At 40.2% G+C, this 22,555-nt stretch overlaps 2 gene segments (V, D, J or C); both read right to left on the bottom strand.

Moving 5' to 3' along the window:
- Window positions 1-8,899: 8,899 nt before the first annotated feature.
- LOC112657950 (T cell receptor alpha variable 22-like) lies at window positions 8,900-9,701 on the bottom strand. The segment is given in 2 exon segments: window positions 8,900-9,330; window positions 9,496-9,701. Coding segments are annotated over 2 exon segments (483 nt in total).
- An 8,567-nt stretch (window positions 9,702-18,268) lies between these two features.
- Window positions 18,269-22,555, bottom strand: part of LOC112657482 (T cell receptor alpha variable 9-2-like) — a 55,704-nt gene continuing 51,417 nt past the window's right edge. Inside the window, 1 exon segment of the V gene segment in view lies at window positions 18,269-18,735. Within this exon segment, the coding sequence occupies window positions 18,401-18,735 (335 nt within the window).

Genomic DNA, 22,555 nt, shown 5'->3' with positions numbered 1-22,555 from the left:
AGATAATGAACAGATGCATCACTTCAAAAGTTTCTTCCTATTGCTTTGTGATCCTTCTCTCAACCCTCAGTACACCCATTTTCCAGGGAAACCTTTGTCATGAATTAGTTTGCATAGTTTGTAATTTTGTGTAAATGGCATCATATGTACCCTTTTGCATGGCTTCTTCTCAGAATAATTATTTTGAGATTCTTTCATAGTCATAATTATCAAGACTTTGTTTCCTTATGTTGTTGTGTAGAACCCATCCTGTGCCTATAAAACAAGTGGTCTATTCACCTGTTGATGACTATATGGATTCGTGCTAGTGGGGCTCTTACAAATAAAGCTGCTGTGAATATTTGTGTGCAAGATGTTTTAGACATATGCTCTCATTTCTCTTGGATCAATTTCTGAGAGTACAATGGCTGGATCACACGTTAGGTGTAGAATTCATTTTCTTTTTTTTAAGATTTTATTTATTTATTCGTGAGAGACACACAGAGAGAGGCAGAGATATAGGCAGAGAGAGAAGCAGGCTCTTCTCAGGGAGCCTGAGGTGGAACTCCATCCCTGGACCCGGGATCACACCCTGAGCGCAAGGTAGACGCTCAAAAGCTGAGCCACCTAGGCATCCCTACATTTAACTTCTTAAACCAATGTATACGAGTAGCTTTCTTTGTAGATTCCCTGTCATTTTCTCTTCACACAATTATGCCCTCTGTTAATAAATATAAGTTCACTTCTTCCTTTCCAAGCTATATGGCTTTTGTTTCTTTTATGTGCCTTATTGCATTGACTGTAATTTCTACTTCAAATCAAAATACAAGTGATGAAAGCCAAAAATCTTCCTTTATTTCTGACACTAAGGAGAAAGCATTTGGACTTTCCCCATCAAGTATGACATTTGATGTAGATTTTGGTTCAGCTTTTTTCTCATTGAAGAAACTCCCCTCACTTCCTTATTCACTAGGAGTTTCTCTTTGGAATGGTTGTAGGTTTCATCAAATGTTTTTACAGTATCTGTTAAGATTAACCTCCTAAATTACTCATCTGGTACTTATCAATCACTTTGGATATATCATCGATAAATTCTCATAACAAAATATTAAAGAAAATATCACTCTCCCATTTTTACACATAATGAATCAAGCTCAAAAGTATCAAGAATTTAATGGCAGAGTTAACAGTTTTCAACACAGAGCTGGATGATAGCAAAATCCTGTTCCCTGTTTCTGCCACTACAGATAGTTGACAGAAAAAAAAATGAGAGAGACACTAGAGCGTAGCAAAATGACTTCCTCCCAAGCCTTTGAAATATTTTAGAACAGTGTTTTATACATTCTTTATTGAACTAATTGAACTATTGAACGTATTGAACTAATGCAAATGAACTAACGCAAATAAGGAAGAATTAAATAATTGCAGGTTTGGCTCTTTTACCAAAGAAGAAAGAAAACATATTATAAGGCATACCCAAACTGCTACTCAGGAGCCGACCAGTGATCAGTGAGACATGGCTTCACAATTCCATTCAGACCTATTATTGACATCTGATTACTACAATGCACGGTAGCAAAACTGTAAACTCTCCTAGGATTTTTGATGCACCAAGATGTTGGTGCCTCAATCGTGACCAGTGATCACTCTCTCTGTTCCTTGAAAGTTGCTTGTGATAACACAGTCTGGAGCATAGTTTTTCCAGTTAACAAGCATAAATGTCTCTAAAAAATTTAGAAATGTAATTGCCCTATTACACAGCTATCCACTTCAGCTATATACTCAAAAATAGGACAGTATATAAAAATACCCAAAATATTGAATTGTTTATGTATTCCTGATTCTACCAAAAGTTGGAAGAAACCAAAAGGTCTATCACAAATAGTAATGGATAAACAAAATGAGATATGCCCTGCACTGGAGTATTATTAAACCTCAAAAAGCAAAGACATTAGGCAACATACTAAAAGATGGATGTACCCTGAGGACATTATGGCAAATGAAACGTCACAAAATGACCAAGATAGCATAACTCCACTTCTTTGGGTATCTAAAGTAGTGAAACACATGGAAAGAGAAAGCACAATGGTACTTTCCAAGGACTGGAGGGATGGAATAATGGGGAGTTAAGGTTGAATGAGCAGAAATATTTAGTTTCTCAAGATGAAAAGTATTCTAGAAATGGCTGGTAGGTGCTGGTTGAACAACAATGTAATGGATTTAATACTACTGAAGTATATACACAAAAAATGTTGAAATAGTAAAACTCTATGTTAAAATGATAGAATTTTATAATTAAATTTTAAAAAACGTGAGGAGGGGCTCTTGAGTGGCTAAGTGAGTTAAGCATCTACCTTCATCTTGGGTCATGATCCCAGGGTCCTTGCATCTAGCCTGGTGTCGGCTGCCTACCTGACAGAGAATCTGCTTCTCCCTCTCCCTCAGCCCTTCCCCCCAGTTCCTGTTCTCTCCTGCTCTCTCTTGCTCTCCAACAAATGAATAAAATGATAAGAAAATTTCAAGGTGACACTCGTTAAGATTTCTACACTACAGATCTGCCGTCCAAGCAAATATAAGAGGGTATTGCAGTGCCAGACCAATTATCAACCATCCATTACCATCGGAATTTTAAGGTCCTATGGGAATGGAATTAAGGTGGAAGGAAGGAAATACAGAGAAAGAGGATACTGCACTGTTGAACATTGGTCAAACAAAGAGTGCTGGGAAGTGTGCACACTGAGCCATAGGTTGGCAAAAAAGTGCTTTGAGAGAGTGTTGAAGTGAGGGGCAGGAACACACAAAGAGGAAAATCCACTCCCTGCTCCTTCACGGTGTCCCCCCAAGAGCTCCTAAGTATGGTCACTAGTGGATAAGACAGGTAGGAAGCAGGTAAACCTCCTGTATGCAAACTGAGCTCTCCTATGCCACAGCTGTTAATAAGATAGAACGGACACTACTACAAACTACGTCACAGAGCAGGCCTCTCTGAAAACTAAATGTGAGTACAACTGACTCACAGCAAACAAACCTAGTTAAAGTAAACACTACACACAACACTGAGTGCCTCACCCATCCATCTCGCACCTTGTGGCTTGCTACAAGCACACCCAACCAAGGAGGACAAGAAGAGTGAGCTTCGAGAAGTGGCTAGTGAGCATGTGCAGAAAGCAGCCTCACTCTGCCAGACTGGGAGAAATTATACAAATTCAGTCAACACATCCTTGACAAAGCAAGCAAAAGGGAAACTCTCACCACCCAGTATGGCCTCATAGGATCAAGAGAGGCCATCGAGTTTGTACCACATTGTCCCAAGGCAGGAGGAAACAAATACGCCAACCATGGTGAAGCTTTCAAGTCTGAATGTGTCTGGATCTGAGCTATGTACTCTCTGCACACTCTGGAAAAAGCAATTTTTTTTTCTTTCACCGCATCAATTTTCCCCTGTGTGATCAAGCATTCAGGCCTATAGAAATGGCACCCTCTCTCTCACTTCTAAGTTGACCTTAGATGAAGTGAACTAATAATATAGAAGCATGATTCCCTCTGACTCCATTTTCAGGCTTGGGGGAAATGGACCAATCAAGAATTGCCTTGATTCTACTGCACAGGAGTTAGCACTATAAGGAGGGAAAGAATCCAGTGTACTGACATGTTGGGTGACAGCACTAGCTCACCCTGTGTAAAATATTTTACACGAATCTAATCTCAAGAGTTTCCCAGTAAGAACAAGACAATTAGTAAATAACCAACAACCATAACACAGGGTTGAGTGGAGGCAGCAGGTGCCTCGGAAGCACAGTGTGCTCGCTGCACAGAAGTACAGGTGAGTCTTCAGGCTGGGTGCCTGCGATGTGCAGGAGAGGTGTTGGGCCATCCTATTCAAGAAAACAGTGAGTCTTTGGTCTTCTTTTTCGGCAACAGAGGAACGAATGTCTATCATGAGCTGGGGACCTTTCCCAAATTCTTGCTTATACCAAGGGAAGTTGTCCGAGCCACTGTCTGGATAATTCCAGTTGATGACAGAGGTGTTTCCCTCCTAACAATAAAAGTAGAAGGATGCAGCTCCACATTCTCTCCTTGGCTGACCCCTATGCAGAAAGAAAAGGTCAGAAGAAACAGAGCAGATTCCAGGTGATAATATTTCCAAATTCTCTTTTTTGCACTAATTGGAGGAAGCCTGAGTAAAACCATTCTTGACTTCTGAAGAATATCCACTAATATCCTCTCTTTCCCATAAGCGCTCAATTCATAGTTCACCTGCAGCCACAAGGACGTGATTAATGCTCTCATGGATGTCTTCATGGCTCCTCTCATGCTGATCAGCTTCAGAGCTTCAGAATTGCAGCCTTCAGCCAGCTCAGCTCCTTCTCCTCTCAGGCTGCCCCTTCTTTACTCTAACAGTACTTTCCCACACTGTCTACCCAGCCAATAAGAAAAAGCTCCTGCTTCTGACAGAGCCTGGTCAATCAGAATGCACTAGAATGAACCCTCCACATGCTCTGTGTGTGTTCTGTGTCAGCACAGGTGCACTACTGTCAGTGGCCACATCTCGACTCATTCATCAGGGAAATAATTTTCTCTTAATTGTACCCCTGACGGACAAATTTCTGTAGAGTAATCTGTCAATCTGTAAAACCACTTGAATGCTCTTTGTCTTATATTCTGCAAAGTGCTTATGTCTTATATTCTGAGGGCTATGGGAATGGTGCCAACAGGAACCTGGCCCTAAAGAATGATCAAGATAAAGGGTCTCAGAAAAACCAAGACTACCTCATTTCCAAAAGTCAAGCTCCTGTCCCTTGATTCCTACAAATGGATCGTCTGAAATGACAAAGAATAAAACTACTCTTTCTTCCTCCTCTCCCACTCTGAAAGATTTAAAGACAGTTATGGTGAAGAATATCAACTCAATACATAAATATATGTGTATATATGAAATCTGTTTTTATACATGGAAAGCTTCTCATTCTGAGAATTTTCCATTCTCTCTCCTATTCCCCATAAAAGAAGAATTCTCCAAGTCTTTCTGGGCAAATTTCCCTCTTCTCAGAGAAAGATACTTAGGTCAATATCTGTACTTTTCACATGTGGCTCTCATAACAGAATATAATGATATGAACGTGAACATTTCAATAAATGATTCCTTCTATGAATTAACTATCGAAAGGTAAGTTGTGTGAAATTCCCAGCGCCATGATGATTTCATGCAATATTGTTTGACTTAAGGTCAAAGAGTTGTCTAGGAAAAGCTTTATCTATGTCATCTCAATGACTGCCTGCTGCATGAGTGCTCCGTTCCAGTGATCATTTCTGCAGACAGTAGTGTAGTTTTGATTATAATACTCATGCTTCCTTCAAGGGATGCCCATCTGGGATACTAAATTTATTTGCTATGTTGGGGAAAGTCTTTAGAAATATATGTAGGTGTTCACATGGCAGCATCACCATTCGCTTTCTCCTACAGAAACAGTGAGTGATGGATGAGTTTCCTGGTAGAATAACAGTGGCTCAGCCCCAGTCTCCTTTCTTGCCCAAGGTCCCAGACATTTACCCAAATTGGAACTCTCCATTCAGGAATTCCAACTGATTGGACCACGACTTTCTCAGACACACACGGCAGAGCTACGACTGGGCTTGCATTAGACACTTTGTCTTCACCCAGCAATGGTCCTACAACAAAAAGGCAGGGGAGAAAATTCTAGGTAGGAAGTGAGAAAATGCACTCTCTTTCTTGTCCAGCTCATTCACTACCTAATTGTTCCATACTGTCATCCTGAATGCAGTCTCTGTTGTATAAAATGAAGCTGGACCAAAGAACTTCTAAGGGCTCTTCCACCTCTAAATTTCTTTTATACTACATAACAAAGCTAATATTTATTGAGACCTGGTTGTGTGCACTCTGGACTGGTGTCATCAAGGGATGAAATTGCTGGCATCATGGAACCCCAGGACCATTTTCACAAACACATGTGATCTAGTGGTTTTGATGTTGATCCTAACCTACCCTGAGGCCTCCTCAGAAACTGGGACTTAGTCCTCAAAACCAGATCCTCTCTTGGATTTCATTTCTCCTATGACATCAAATATCTATCAAGGAGAACTAAGTCCATATTAACATGGAATAAAATGGGACTCTATTCACTGAGTGTCAAGTCCTTCACAGGCAGTGAGATCAGGGGGCTCCATGGCTGAGCCTTAGGTAAGTAGGATGTTCTTCTGGGGACATATTTCTTTACATAGATTACATATACGGTACAGAAAAATGGAAGAATCTCCACATACGAAACAATCTAGAGGAGGTGGATGAGCTATTAATATGGTAAGTGAGAAGTAAGTTTTAAGAAAGCCTAGTTAGTTTCTGGATCCAGCTTTCTCCTGAAAATTTAGTTTGAAGGTTTAAAATGTCCAGCCAGAGATGGTTCGAAAATCTTCGAGATCATTTCAAAATGAAAATTGAAAAAAAAAAAGAAAGAAAGAAAAGAAAATTGGGCATCTTTAGTAAAAAAAAAAAAAAAAAAAAAAAAAAACCAGCGAAAAGGTGTGTTTAGGTGGTTTCTAGGGAAGTGATTTTCTAAAATGTTTAACTCTTACTACGTATTAGTTTTATATCTCTCAATTTGATTTTTTTTAAGATTTTATTTATTTATTCATGAGAGAGAGAGAGAGAGAGGCAGAGACACAGGCAGAGGGAGAAGCAGGCTCCATGCAGGGAGCCCGACGTGGGACTCGATCCCGGGACTCTAAGGTCACGTCCTGGGCCAAAGGCAGGCGCTAAATCGCCATGCCACCCAGGGACCCCGTGAATTTGATTTTATAAAAAATTTCTTCTTTTCAACCATTTCAAAAAATATTCAAAGAAAAATTAGGCAAATGTACTGAGGTTTCCAGTGCACCTCCTGCCCCTGCACAGGCATAGCCTTCCATTTATCATCTTCCCCATGACAAATTTCACAATGAAGGATATCACCCAAAGCCTATAATTCTAGGGTTCCCTTTTGCTGTTGTACTTTCTAATGGTGTGAACACATGTATGAAGCATGTACCCAACACTTACTATCATACAGAGCAGGATCACTCCACTAAACATACCCTGGGCTCTATTCATCTCTCTGCCTCCCTCAAAACTAGGCAACCACAATCTTAATACCTCCATATTTCTGGCTTCTCCAGAACATCATGGGATCATATCATACTCTATATAGCCCTATCAGATTAGCTGTTTTTACAGTAAAATGTATACGAGGTTGCCCTGTCTCTTCATGGCTTCATACTTCCTGTCTTTTTAGCGTCAACCATATTCCAGTACTTAAACGTACCACCATTTATTTATTCATTCACCTCCTGAAGAATATACTGCTTACTTCCTCATTTTGGCAAATGTGAATAAAACTTCCATAAAACACCCGTGTACAACTCTGTGCGCACGTAAATTTTCAACCTTGTTGGGGAAATTGGAAGGCTACTGCTGGATCACATAGTATGAGTGTTTCGCTGTGTAGGAAACTGCCAAATCCCTTTTTCAAATGTCCATGTTTACACTTTCCTTTGTAGTAATTTCCCAACAAACTTTACTACACCCTTGCTGCATACCAAAGCCCCAGAGAGTCCAAAGCAGGCACAGGCACAGCAGGTGGTCCTGCCAACAGCTCACTTCACACACAGCCTGCTGTGACCCAGAACCTGAGCCTGCACGTGTTCCTGCCTATGTCCTGCTGCCCTATGTATAGCGTCTGCTCAGGCACCTATTCCTCCCACTTCTGGGACTCACTCATTAAAGACAAGTACGAAGATAAAATCATTAGGAATTGCAACACATTCTTAGGATTTCACAGCATTCAATGAAGGGCAGGGGTCCTTGGGAGAGTTGTGGGCTCTGTGACTATCAGGTCATATATTCGAGAAGCTACCTCTGCTCCCAGCTACTGCGAGTCTGTCCAGCTACCTCCATCTGATTTTACAGGGTCTCAGTCCTTCCTACCAATGTCCTGCATGAACATAAAAACCAGCACAGGCTGGAATTCAATTTCTGCTGTAATTGATCCACATGATAGGTTCAACTTTGAGTTTGGTCTCAGAAGTCTTTGTCTCTGGCTACAACAGAGAAGAGATTCCTCTGCACAGTCTTGGAAGCTTTCTGCTCCTTTCCCAACCTGAGAATGATGTTACAAATCATGAGTATAGATTCATTCAAAACGTGAGGAAGAGCAATGCATTTTCATGGAACAGAATGAAAATCTCCACAAGCTCTTCTCCACAAGGTGCTCTTTAAGAATGCCTTAAAAGGATATACCGTGGTCAGTGATATATGTCCACACATTATATAAATTGATCAGTAGAAGTCATTTAGACTTGTGCTTCTATAGGGCATTCAATAACAGGTACTCAGAGGATAAGCTCTCCTGTCACCTCAGATTATTAACTTAGGAATACTATGAGCTCAACCAAGTCACTTACACTCTAAAATCTTCCCTTTGTTCATGTATAAAACGAACTACTTCTTTACCACGGATTATATTACTGAAACAGAAAATATATGTAGTGGGATAAGTAGAATTCCTGGACTTCAATAAAAATACGTAATTCTATTTCTATTCCCAAGAGCTGAAAAAGCTAACAGAGACTTAAAAGAACATTGTACACATTCTCTTCACATTTCCTTGAACACGGACCACCTACTAGGCTAAGAAAGAATCTCGGTATTTCTATCTGTTGACGGGTATCATTTTTTTAAGCCTGTTCAATTTCTATTATTTTACAGGTACTTAGGGGTAGCGCCAGAGATCTATTTATCACGGCATTGGATATGCGCATCTCTAGTCATTTGCTTCCAGCTCCTTCATAGAGTTTTTTACCTACAAAGAATTTTCTGGGAAGAAAAAGGGCAAGGAAAGTAAGTCTAACAGCACTGATGCACCTAAGTTTAGGAGGAAAAAAGTATTGTAAGAGAAAGCTGAAATTGTAAAACTACACAGGCTGCTGTGGGGGCAAATGCCCTCCCCAGGGAAGTGCTGGTGCTGCAGACCCACCTGCAGTTTGGGGGCAGGCTGCAGATCACCAGGGAGCACTGTGCCTCCACCGCACACAGGTAGGTGGCTGAGTCTTCCAGCTGAGAGGCCGCGACGTGGAGGGTGCTGAACAGTTCCTTAGCATTCAGTGTGCAGTTTAGCCTCCCGCTCTGCTTCATCCCTGAAGCTATGTAAAACAGCCTGGTGAGGCTGCCGCCCCCGGGATTCTGTCGGAACCACTGCACACTCTTCACTGCGCTAGAGTAATTGCACTTGAGAATAGAGCTGGCTCCCTCCTGCAGGCTCAGGGCTGAAGGGCTCTGCTCCACCTTCATCCCTGTCACTACTGCTAGAAAAAGAAAATAAACACAAACGATATCACTGGAGAGCACTGATGCAGCTTTCAATCTCTAAACATCCCAAGAAACACCACTGAGCATATAGGACCCTCTAGCTCAGTGTCAGCTCCCTGGACCACTCCCCTGGCCCCATTCTGGATCGCCTCACTCACAGCAAACATGGACCCACAGGAGCCCCAGCAGAGCATCCCAGTGTCTCTTCATGATTCCGTGTCTAGTCAATGACGTGCCTTCACCCCTACTCTACAGAGTGTAGAGTCCAGGTCTAGAGAAACTCTGTTCTTACACTCAATCTGTTCCACTAGAATCATGGGGCGCCAATCACACCTCAGTCTCATCAGTCACAAACCTCGAGACTCCTCCCACAGTGCCCCAGTGACACTGCACAGTAATGTCTTCAAAATTGCACTTGCCAACACTGCCGAGGGAGAGGGGCAATATTTCCAATATAGAAAGATATAAGAGTTCTTTTTCTCTTCATAAACACTTTACGTAAGCAATGTATGGGTTAGTGTGTGAGGAAAGCTGGATGGTATTTCTAGAAGTGCCAGCGTCTCTGGGTTTTGCAGAATCTTGATAAATCATAGGGAAGAGTGACTCCATTCCCAAAATTGCATCATTGGACAGACAATGTGAGAATTCAGTTATATAAAAATAGTTGATCGTGGTGAACCATCTGATAGTTTGCATTGGGTATTGCAGAAATACCTACAATTTCCTGATATCAAGATAGTTCTAGAAACCAATAGAGACATTTCCCATCTGCATAGATAATGATTCCAAACAGAATTTGGTCAGTGAAAAATAAGATGTCTGCATAACGTCCTCTCTAATTTAATTTCCAGCTCTCTTAGTCTCCTGTGCAACTGGTGGACACCTGCTCACTTACACAGCTGAGTCTGGCCAAGTCACACATGGCCGGTCAAAGTCAACATTGTCCTCTACCTTTCCTTCTATTTCTGTTCCTTACTTTTTCCTCTCTTCTTCTTCTCTACATTCTTGTTCTCTCCACTCTCAGCATGGATGTACGAAGAGGGAGGATATCTGCGGTATTGAAAAAATTTCAATGGCAGTAATTTTCGGGGATTTTATTCATAACAATTGGCAGCTTGTAAACCATGTTTTCTATTGAGCTTCCATGGTGACATCACAATGCCCAGAAAAATCCTACCCTGTTCTGAGAATAATTACTTGGATATAGGGTCATGGCCTCGACATGTCTGAAGTTGAAATGGCAGAGCTGAAAACATGAGATTAACTGACACAGATTCCTTCCACCCTTCCACCCCCCACCCGCCATCTTTGCTATCCATAATGGACTGGCTCACTTGACTTCTGTTCTCTCCTTAACTAACATTCAACCCTGGATCATCAGAAAGTCTTGGTGTCTTGTACGGCCCGCAGTGCCCCCTAGAGGACTCAAACAGTCAGCAAAGACACCTCAGACCAGGTAATCAGCAGGCACAGATCCCCTGCCCCATTCATTCCAAGCTTCCTGATGAAGGAAATGCAGTTGGTCAGAGAAGAAGATAACTGCTTAGATTGAATGGGTATTAAAAGTGAACCAAATCTTACTTTTAAAATAGAATTGTACGGAAACTGATATTGGAAATTAATTTAGTAAATCTCATCTTGTGCTATTTGATTTCCTTACCTTCGTTCAAAAGAAATCCATAAATATTACAGGGCATTTAGTTTCAACACTGTAATTTCCTAAAGGTTCAGAAGATATAAAATTTTACTGGACTATTATTCAACCATCTGAAATAATGGAATCTTGCCATTTGTCACTATGTGGCTGGTGGTAGAGAGTATAATGCTGAGGGAAATAAGCCAGTCAGAGAAAGACAAAAAACCTATGATTCACTCATGTGGAGTTTAAGAAACAAACCAAACAAGTAAATGGCAAAAATATGATAGAGAGAGATAAATCGAGAACCAGATGCTTTATTAAACAGAACAAACTATGGTTACCAGAGGGAGAGGGCCGCGGGATGGGTTCAATACATGAAGGGATGAGGGAGTGCCCGTGTCCTGATGAGCACCGGGTGTTCTGTGGAAGTGTTGAATCGCTATATTGTACACCTGAAAAATATAACCCTGTGTGTTAACTTTTTGAAATTAAAAATAGAACAACAAACTAATAAAACATATAAAAGTGGAAAACGTACAATGTACAGAGAAAACCAACATATACATACCTATAGTAGAGTCAACGAGTAGGACCTTAAGTGGAGTGAAAACTAAAAACTATGTGAACCGGAGGAAGGAGAATATGTATAGTTTAGGTTTGGACAAAATCTTAAGAAGAAGGTGACTATTCTCTTTTCTACTTTCTCGTGATGAGAATAGGGGACAAGATGGATAAACTTTTATGCTGGCTTTTATGATTTTTATTGTTTTAACAATAGGAGGAATTTGTGAGTACATGAATTACTAAGAGTAATCAAACATTACCTACAAAGTAAAATCCCGTTTTCTACCCCTCCGAATTCTGACCTTTTCATCACTTACCACCCTATTTTTTTCTTCATCTTGACGATTTGGAGTTAATGTTTCCACATCTTTTACTAGGTTAAAATCACCAGAAAATACATAATAGTTTATCATACTTTATTATAATACAAATATACATTCTGGGTCTACCCTTCTGTAACTTGCTTTAAAATCTCAATAGGAAATCGTGTTGGTCCTAATATATTAACCTATAATCAACCGTCTGTTACATTATATTCCATATTATGGCTATATTTCCAATTCTACATCCTTACCTTTACTGATTCAAGCTTAAGATTATTTAATCTATGAAATATTGAACTAAAATAAACCCTATCAAACATTCCTCATATGGGCACATGATCTTCCTAGAACAGAGATGACGAAAACCTGAATGAATATGCCCTGAGGCTAGCAGGTGAAAATTACTCCAAGTACCGGAAAGTCGGGACAAAGAGTCTGAGGAAGAAGAAAATAATTCATCTTCTGATCATTCTCTTTGACAGTTTTCATTTTTTTTAAAGATTTTATTAATTTATTCATGAGAGACACAGAGAGAGAGACACAGAGACAGAGTCACAGGCAGAAGGAGAAGCAGGCTCCATGCAGGGAACCTGATGTAGGACTTGATCCGGAGTCTCCAGGATCAGGCCCTGGACTGAAGGCGGCACTAAACCGCTGAGCCACCGAGGCTGCCCCAGTTTCCACTTTCTATTGTCATTAGAGAGAAAGGCACTTTACTTTTCCCAAATCAACAGAGAAAAGGAGAAACGTTTATCAGTCCAACAGAAGAGAAAAGGAAGAAGTGAAGCATATAGAGCAAAACCAAAATATTTGAAATTACTCCAAATATATCACTAATCAAAACATAGATAAAAAGAAGTTATTAAACCAAAACAACTATTGCTCCATATCGCTTAAGAAACAAACCGAGGGGCAGCCCAGGTGGCTCAGCGGTTTAGTGCCGCCTTCAGCCCAGGGTGTGATCCTGGAGACCTGGGATGGAGTCCCATGTCAGGCTCCCTGTATGGAGACTGCTTCTCCCTCTGCCTGTGTCTCTGCCTCTCTCTCTCTCTCTCTCTCTCTCTCTCTCTCTCATGAATAAATAAATAAAGATAAAAAAAAAAAGAAGCAAACCGAAAAGAAGACAATCAAGAAAGGTGAGCAGATAGGATGGGATTTACCTGCTGCCCCAGTGTACAAAGTCTAAAGGCCTGTCCTAACCTGCCAAATACACAGAACCATCAGAGAGATGCCGAAACAGTTCAGGCTAGCCGAAGAGGCAGTCAAATTAGATCTAAGAGAACCCCTAGCCAGCAAACTAGTTACTGCTAAAGGGAAGATCTATTTTTTTTAAAAGGTAGAAAATACAGGACGCCTGGGTGGCTCAGTGCTTCAGCATCTGCCTTCAGCTAAGGCTAGTGATCCTCGGGTCCTGGGATCGAGTCCCACATAAGGCTCCTATGGGAAGCCTGCTTCTCCTCTGCTTCTGTCTCTGCCTCTCGCTCTGTCTTTCATGAATGAATAAATAAAATCTTTTAAAATTATATTAAATTAAATTAAATTTTAAATGTCAGAGGATAAAAAATAAATCAAACTAAAAACCTCAGTACAACAAGGGAAACAATCAACAACATCAAAAGTCATCCCATGGAATGGGAGAGAATATTTGCAAACCACATATATGATAAGAGGCTCATATCAAACTACAGAAGGAATTCCTAAAATAGCAGTTTTTAGACACCAATAAGCCAATTAAAAATGGTCTAAGGACTAGAACACACATTTCTTTAAAGAAGACTTTCAAATGTCCAACAAGTATCTGAGCAAATACTCACTGTTCATCAGGAAAATGCAAATCAGAGCCCCAGTGAATTAGCACCTTCTACAGTCATGCAATTACATGAAAATGGACAGTCCTATTCAGTATTTCAGATTTAACATGGTGGTATAGCCAGAACTTCGCAAAAAAAAGCACATACTTTAAACATGTGGAAGTTTCTAGTTCCTTTTTAATGACGACAATCTCAATATATTTGCCGTGACTTTTACGATAACGTATCGGGTATATCCATACTTTAAACACTAAAACAAAATGATGGCTCTTATCAAAAACACAACATACACATGTTCCAAGAACGTGAAAGAGATGGAATATTCGCACACTTTGGTGAGAATTCACAGTGTTGCAACCATGGAAAACAATATAGAGGCTCTTCAAGAAGTTTAAAATACAGCTATCAACCGATCCAGTAATTCCACCTTCTGAGTCTTTATCAAAAAGAATTGAAAGCACACTCTAGAGAGATATCAATCACTCCTATGTTCCCTAGAGCAGTGTTCACAATACGCCAAGATGGATAAACAATTTGAATGTCCATCGACAGATGAATGGATAGAGAAAATGTGGTATATACACATAAGTGGAGCACTATTCAGCCTTAAAAAGAAAAAAGGAAATCCAGCAACATGCAACCACATGAACAAAATAGTAAACTCTGTCAAATGACTAAATTATTTGGCTGAATCCACAGACTTACTTAGGTAACATATAGTCTTCTCTATGGTTTTATTCCTTGTCCATGTCTAAAAACTCTACTTCATCGAAACATCAAAAAGTTAGGTACGCCGGGACACCTGCACCCGATGTTTCTAGCAGCAATGTCCACAATAGCCAAACTGTTGAAGGAGCCTCGGTGTCCATCGAAAGATGAATGGATAAAGAAGCTGTGGTCTATGTATACAATGAAATATTCGTCAGCCATTAGAAACGACAAATACCCACCATTTGCTTCAACGTGGATGGAACTGGAGGGTATTATGCTGAGAGAAGTAAGTCATCGGAGAAGGACAAACAGTGTATGTTCTCATTCATTTGGAGAATATAAATAATAGTGAAAGGGAATATAAGGGAAGGGAGAAGAAATGTGTGGGAAATATCAGAAAGGGAGACAGAACATAAAGACTCCTAACTCTGGGAAATGAACTAAGGGTGGTGGAAGGGGAGGAGAGCGGGGGCTGGGGGTGAATGGGTGACGGGCACTGAGGGGGACACTTGTTGGGATGAGCACTGGGTGTTATTCTGTATGTTGGCAAATTGAACACCAATAAAAAATAAATTTATTATTTAAAAAATGATAATATGCAACCACATGGATGAATCTTGAGGACATTATTCTAACTGAATTAAGCCAGTCCGAAAAGACAAAGATTGCATGATTTCACTTAAATATGGTGTCTAAAATAGTCAAACTGCTAGAATCAAAGAGAGAATCAAAGAAGAGCTGCCATGAGCTCTGGGGTTGGGGTAATGGGGGGATACTAATTCATGAGCAAGGTAAAAGAACAGAGAGTCACTTTAAACATTGTACCCATAGTCAACATCCATGTATTGTACACTTAAAATTGAAAGAGGCTGTATCTTAACGGTAAGTGTTTTCTCATGTTATAAATTCAATTTGAAAAAGGAAGACACCACAACACTGATGCTACCAGTGCTGGTGTCCAAAAATTACAAGTAGCCCAAGTAAATCCCATGAATTTCACCAAGATAGTAATGATAGTAGATGTTACAAAATCATGAGTAATAGACACTACAAGATAGTAATTAGTAAAAGTATCATGTGCACACCCCGAAAAGGCACACTCATTAACAGGGAGCGCTAAAACCAAAACATGGAATGAAGCTCAGGAGTATATTGTTAGAAAGCAACTTAGATACTGAGGCGACACTGACTGTCTCTTCTTTACAAGGATTGGTTATAATATCAGAAATTAGTCAGTGGGCATCTCACATGAAACTTGGGAAACAAACAGTGCAAGTTTTGCTTATGATTTCCAGAAGCATAGCAAAAAATGATACAGGTCAACTTAGTCGTGCAAAATAAGTTAAATTAAGCTTTATTTGTAGGACTAAGCTGATTTCCTCATGCTCTTTGCCCAGGGAATTTTCAAGGCTGGTCTGTTTTTTTTTTTTCTTTTAACACAGTCAAGGATGCCCAGGAGGCCTCATTTGTGGCTGACACAAACGTGCAACTATAGTGCCACGTTGAAACTCAGGGGTAACAGTTTCTTACACAACCAAACAGACTCCTACCATATGATCTAGCAGTGACAACCCTTGGGGTTTACCCAAAGAGCTGGAAACGTCTGTCTACACAACAACTTGCACACAACTGTTTATAGCAGCTTTAGTCACAATTGCCAAAATAGAGAAGCAAGGAAGATGTCTTTCAGTAGAAGAAAGGGTAAGGAAACTATTGTACAGCCAGACAAGGGTATTGTACTCAGTGCTGAAGAGAAATGAGCCATCAAGCCACGGAAAGACATGGAGGAGACTTACCTGCGTATTTCTAAGTGAGAGAAGCCAGTCTGAAAAGGCTACATTCTGTTTGCTACCTAGTATGTGACATTCTTGAGAAAGACAACACTGTGGAGACAGTAAAAAGATCATGGACTGCCAGGGGCTAGACAGAGGAAGGGAAGAACATCCCTAAGGGAAGGAAAGTCTAATGGTGAGCAAAAGTCAAAAAGCTTAGTAATACACAACATTTGGGGGAAATTTTTTATTGTGTGCCTTTCAATTGCTCAAAAACCAACTTCCAATCTTCTGCTGGGTTGAGAAAGTGATCGTTGTTTCCTATGAAAGGCTGTGGAGTGCATGGCTGTTCTGTGACTTAGAAATATTCTCACTCAATCCACATATTTCACTTCCCTCCACTCCCATACCTTCAACACAGGCAAACACACACACACACCCACACGCACACACATACATACCCACCAATGTGGGCAACACCATCTTCCTTAATTACCTAAAAAACCATGGTGCTTCTTCTCCCTGTCCCATTCTGGGGGCACAGCACACACTGAGGTACTTCCACGCTAAGCTCAACTTTCTCCCAATCTAGTCCTTCATGCAAGTTTGCCTTTCACCATACACACCTCATTCTCTAAAATTGCTTGGCGTCACTGTGTGATGATAGCTTCTGTCATACTTCTCTTTGGGTTTGCATTTCAGCCCTTTGAAGTATCTTTACTATATTTTTAATAGAGTTTTTGAGAAATCAAGAGATAAATGTGTATTAGCAATCTCCCAGGGGTATTTTTAGAGACTTTCTTTTTAAGTAATCTCAACACCCAACATGGGGCCTGAACTTACAACCCTGAGATCCATAATTGCAGCTCTACTGAGCAGGTCAGCCAAACGCCCCTAGTCTACAATTTTATCAAAATGTCTGAGAAATATTCTTATTATATAATATTTTGAATTATTTAAAATACATTTTGACATGCATTTGAATTTATAGAGCTTTGAAAAATTATATTTTAAACCAATTAAAAATTAATTTAAGTGTACAATATATAATAATGAGGAAATATATTAATATTCTGATCATAGCTCATTAATAACAGGAGATAGTAATTAAAGAAGGTTTCATGGCACCAGAATGGATCAGGTAAGCAAATGACTGACTCTTGGCTTTCACTCAGACCGTGATCTCAGGTCCTTAGATCCAGTCCCTTTTTGGGCTTTGTGCTCAAGGGAGAGTGTGATTGAGATTCTCTCTCTCTCTCTCCTTCTGCCACTCTCCGCTCTAGCTTTCCCTCACCTTTTCCCTCTAAAATAAATAAATAAATATTTAAGAATAATTTTTAAAAGAAGAAGATTTCAAAATCATTGGCAAAGTCTGGCAATGCAATACACACCTTGCTTTTCTATTATTCTTCACACAATTTCACTTACTCCCATACGTTCTCCCAATCCCATGATTTGTGGCCCTCTGTGAGAGGCTGCAACCAGGACTTACAGAAATATGTATCGTTCCCTCTCTGTGTCATCTATTGATTTATATTGTCAGGAAATAGCAGTGCAAGAACATTTTCTCTCACCATATTTCCTGGGCACCGAGAACAGTCTCCCTTCAGTTCCTAGCCAGAGAGCCAACTGATCTATTTCAGTGGCCAGGACATGAACCCTTTCATGATTCTGTTTCTGCCCCCATGCCTTCATTTTGAACACCAGCCTGTGTCTACCATCTGATATCCCAGAGAAGAAAGCAGGGCAGAAGTCCCTGGCCTCTTTCTTCCTGTTCCTATTCCTTTCTTCCCTTCCCTTCTTTACTGAAACTGAGTTTGGGAGCTCTAGCTCTCCCATCACCTCTCTCGTCATACTCCATCAGGAAGACAATGGGCAGAAGCCACGATCTTGGGCACACCTTGTCTTTCTAAAAGTGTCAAAAGGCACAGTACTACCCACCAGGATTGTCTGATCAACTTGTGCGGCTGGACTCTCACAGCAAGAATCAGGCAGGTGCCACCTCATTGTTACATGGATTTATCTTGAAATTTCTTACACCCTGGATGAGGGACTCTTGGCATCAAAGTATTTTTAATATCACTAATGAACAGTTAATGTTGTGGAATGTCACTTCTGGTTCCTAAGCTCCAGCCATTTTTCTGACTTTATAACAACCAGACACTGAGAGACAAACAGCCACAGGCTGTGCTGGAACCAGAGTGGATCAGTCAGAGAGGCTCGGCATCCAGGCCCTGCTCTGCTCAGAGTTTGCACCCAGCTCCCCCTGCAGTCCCTATCACTGTGTCTCTCAGGGCACAGTAGTACACAGCTGAGTCTGACAGTTGCACCGAGCCTTTCTTCAAGTGGAAGGATCTGGATGTTTTGTCCAAGGTGGCTTCAAAACCTTTGCTGCTTCCTTTTTCCTTGTCTCTTAATGCTTTCAGGAGGAGCTGTGGCCCTTCTCCCAGATACTGGACATACCAGAATAGAGTGGGGGATCCTGTTGCTGAGTAGGTACAGTTTATAGTCAGGAAGGCCTCTTCTGAGAGGGTCACTTGGCCTTCCGTCTGGTTCACTGAGTCTCCATCGGTTTGTCCTGGGGGAAAAAGAAAAGAGATCTGTGTCACCTTGGGCATGAAGCTCTTAGAGAAAATAATAGTTAACTTCAGTTTTGCTGACATAGTGGAAAAAAATAAATTTAAATTTTAAGAGACATTTTACCTACCAACCATGAAGAATAGGGCAATCACAAAGCCTGGAGGACACTTCATCTCTGGAGTGTCACTGAAATGACATGACATGACAGTGAACATGAAATAATGTTCATCGCTCTTCAACGTGAAGAAACGTGGTGTGAGGGAAATGATCAGGGGAAGCCCTCATTTCACCCAGGGTAGTGTTTGTGGTAGGAAGCTGCACCCCCTGGTGGACAGGCACTGAATGAACTATGTTGGTCAGGGTCCTCCCAAACTCCCCAACCTTGTTTGATCCCTGACTTCTGAGGCCCATGTCAGGCTTCAGGTGGCACTTGGAACTCTGAAAAACAACAGCCTAACCTCTCAAGTCCATTTTGTTCTTCAGACACTCCCTGGTATGGAAGTTCCGTAACACATCATCCCGGGGGATTTGGTAGCTGGCAGGGTAACCATGTACTAAAGCATTTCACAACAGTACTTTATAATATTCTCATATACCCATGTTGGCCAGCCTATAATGCACCGTCTGTCAGAAAAGTGGTCAGGGTTGATTACAGAAAAGGTAATAAGAAGAAAAGAAATTGCTGATTGATTCTGTGTATTTTGGCACCATACTCCTAAACTGAGAATAGTGACTGTCGGTTTTTAAGCACTCACTAATTGTTGGTTAAGTTACACAACGTAATGAACAAATGGTCTTTACTTGAAATACAGTATTTAAGTGGTTCTAAAATAATACCAACAATAATAATATATCTTTTGAATAAGTTTTTCTGAAGAAAATCACTGCATTCTATATCCAAATGTTTTCATATTCAACTATTCCTAAGTTTCAGTATCATTTAAAAGTGAAAAGTAGGAATTCTAGACAAAAGATACATCATCCATGAATGATTTTTTTAATCCGTTGCCAAATATTAATCAAATAATTTTCCCCACAAGGGAAGAAATCAGGATTATTAGGAAAAAGTTGGAGTCTTACAGAACTTTCATAAAGTTCTGTAAACATTTATTCCTGGATACATTCAGAAGCTTAGCGCAGTTGTTTCCTGGAGGTGACTCCCCACACATTCAGGTCAAGAACTTTATGAGTTCAGAGCCAACATAGTGTAACGGTTTCCCAGATGCAGAGAGGAGTAAGAAATTTAGGCTTGGATCCTGTTTTAGGTCAGGTATCTCTTCGCTTCCCCTCCACCTTCCAAATATTGTCAGAAACCTGCCTCAAATCTATGCTACAAAGGAATTTTGGACAAGCACCTACAAACTTCTATTCAGATATGCAAGGACAATGTGAAATAGGTTGGAATCATGATGGTTGAAAATAAACAATATAGTACATAGATGCAGGAAGACATCGTGTATAACTTTAAAAAATGTAGTTTCAGGGCAATCAAAACCCGTGGGAGAAATATTTTGCATTTATGTCACATGAGAAGATTTGTACAAGAGTGAGGGAAGATGCTGCATACTAAACGTGGATATTTAATGGCTTTATTAATAGATAATTTACATAACAATAAACTGCACCAAATTGAACGATACTATAAGATGTGGTGCGTGTATCCACTTGTGAAGCCATCACCGCATCCAGATAATGAACATATGTTTCACCGCAAATTTTTCTTCTTAATCTCTTTGTCATCCTTCTCTCAACCATCAATACACCCATTTCCAGGGAACCTTTTTGTTATGAATTAGTTTGCATGTTTTATAATTTTGTATAAACGGAATCACATGCACTCTGGTTTGGCTTCTTCTCAGCACACTTATTTTGAGATTCTTCCATAGTCATAATTATCAAGACTTTGTTCCTTTTGTTGCAGTGTAGTATCCCATCCTATGCCTATAAAACGAGGAGTTTATTCATCTATTGATGACCATGTCAACTAGCCGCAGGGTGACTGTAAATAAAATAAAGCTGCGATGAACATTTGTGTATGTTTTATTTTACTTAAATTTATTTTGCCACCATATAGCATAACACCCAATGCTCATCCCATCAAGTGCCCTCCTCAATGCCCATCACCGAGCTACCCTATCCCCTCGCCCACCTGCCCTCCTACTACTCTGTTTTCGTTTCCCTAAGTTAGGAGTCTCTCATGGTTTGTCACCCCCTCTAATTTTCCCCACTCAGTTTCCCTCCTTTCCCTTTTAATCCCTTTCACTAATTCTTATATTCCTCATATGAGTGACACCATATGATGATTGTCCTTCTCCGATTGACTTACTTCACTCAGCATAATAACCTCCAGTTCATGGAATGTTTTTCCATCTCTTTATCTCTTCCTTGATTTCTTCCATGAGTGTTCTGTACTTTTAGAGCATAAATCCTTTACCTCTTTGATTGTGTTTATTTCTAGTTATCTCACAGGTTGAGGCACAACTGTAAATGGAATTGATTCCCTAATTTTTCTTTCTTCAGTCTCATTATTAGTGTATAAAAATGCAACCAATTTCTGTGCATTAATTTTAATTCTGCAACATTGCTAAATTGCCGTATGAGTTCTAGCAATCTTGGGGTGGAGTCTTTTGGATTTTCCAGATACTGTATCATGTCATCGCGAAGAAGGAGATTTTGACCTCTTCTTTGCCAATTTGAATGCCTTTCAATACTTTCATGTGCTAAGTGGTGAGAGTGGGTATCCCTGTCATGTTCCTGACCTTAGGGAAAGGGCTCTCAGCTTTTCCCCCTTGAGAATGATATTCACTGTGGGCTTTTCATAGGTGGCTTTAACGATATTGAGATATGTCCCTTCTATCCCTACACTTTGAAGAGTTTTCTCAGGAACAGATGCTGTATTTTGTCAAATGCTTTCTCTGCATCTATTGAGAGGATCACATGGTTCTTGTCTTTTATTGATATGATTATCACATTGACTGTTTTAGGACTGGTGAACCACTCTTGCACCTCAGGGATAAATCTCATTTGGTCCTGGTGAATAATCCTCTTGATGTACTGTTCCATCCAGTTGGCTAGTATCTTGGTGAAAATTTTTGCATCCATGCTCATCAGGGATATTGGTCCGTAATTATTCTTTTTGATGGGGTCTTAGTCTAGTTCTGGGGTCAAGGTATTGCTGGTCTCATAGGACAACTTGGGAAGCATTCTTTCCATCTGTCCTTTGGAATAGCTTTAGTAGAATAAGTATTATTTCTTCTTTAACTGTTTGAAGAATTCCCCTGGAAAGCCATCTGGCCCTGGACTTTTGTGTCCTGGGAGGTTTTTGATGACTGGTTCAATTTTCTCACTGCTTTTTGGCCTGTATTCTACTTCTTCTTGTTTTACTTTTGGTAATTTGAAGATGTCTAGCAATATACTCATTTCTTCCAGATTGCCTAATTGGCTGACATATAGTAGCTTATAATACATTTTTTAAATTGTTTGTATTTCCTTGGTATTGGTTGTGCTCTCTCTTTTTTCATTCATGATTTTTTAAGTTGATCTCTTTTCTTTTTAATAAGTCTGGCTAGGGATTGATCTATCTTATTAATTCTTTCAATGAATCACTCCCTGGTTTCATTGATATGTTCTACACTTCTTCTGGTTTCTATTTCATTGAGTTCTGCTCAAATCTTTATTATCTCTCTTCTTCTGCTTGATTGAGGCTTTATTTGCTGATCTTTCACCAGTTCCTTTAGGTGTAGGGTTAGCTGTATATTTGAGATTTCTCAGTTTTTTGAGGGAGGCTTGTATTGAGGTATTTCCCTCTTAGGACCTCT

Source organism: Canis lupus, chromosome 8 (genome assembly GCF_003254725.2).
Source record: "Canis lupus dingo isolate Sandy chromosome 8, ASM325472v2, whole genome shotgun sequence".
NCBI lineage: Eukaryota > Metazoa > Chordata > Mammalia > Carnivora > Canidae > Canis > Canis lupus.
Note: the sequence above shows the minus strand (reverse complement) of the source record. Positions and strands in the feature narration are given on the sequence as shown.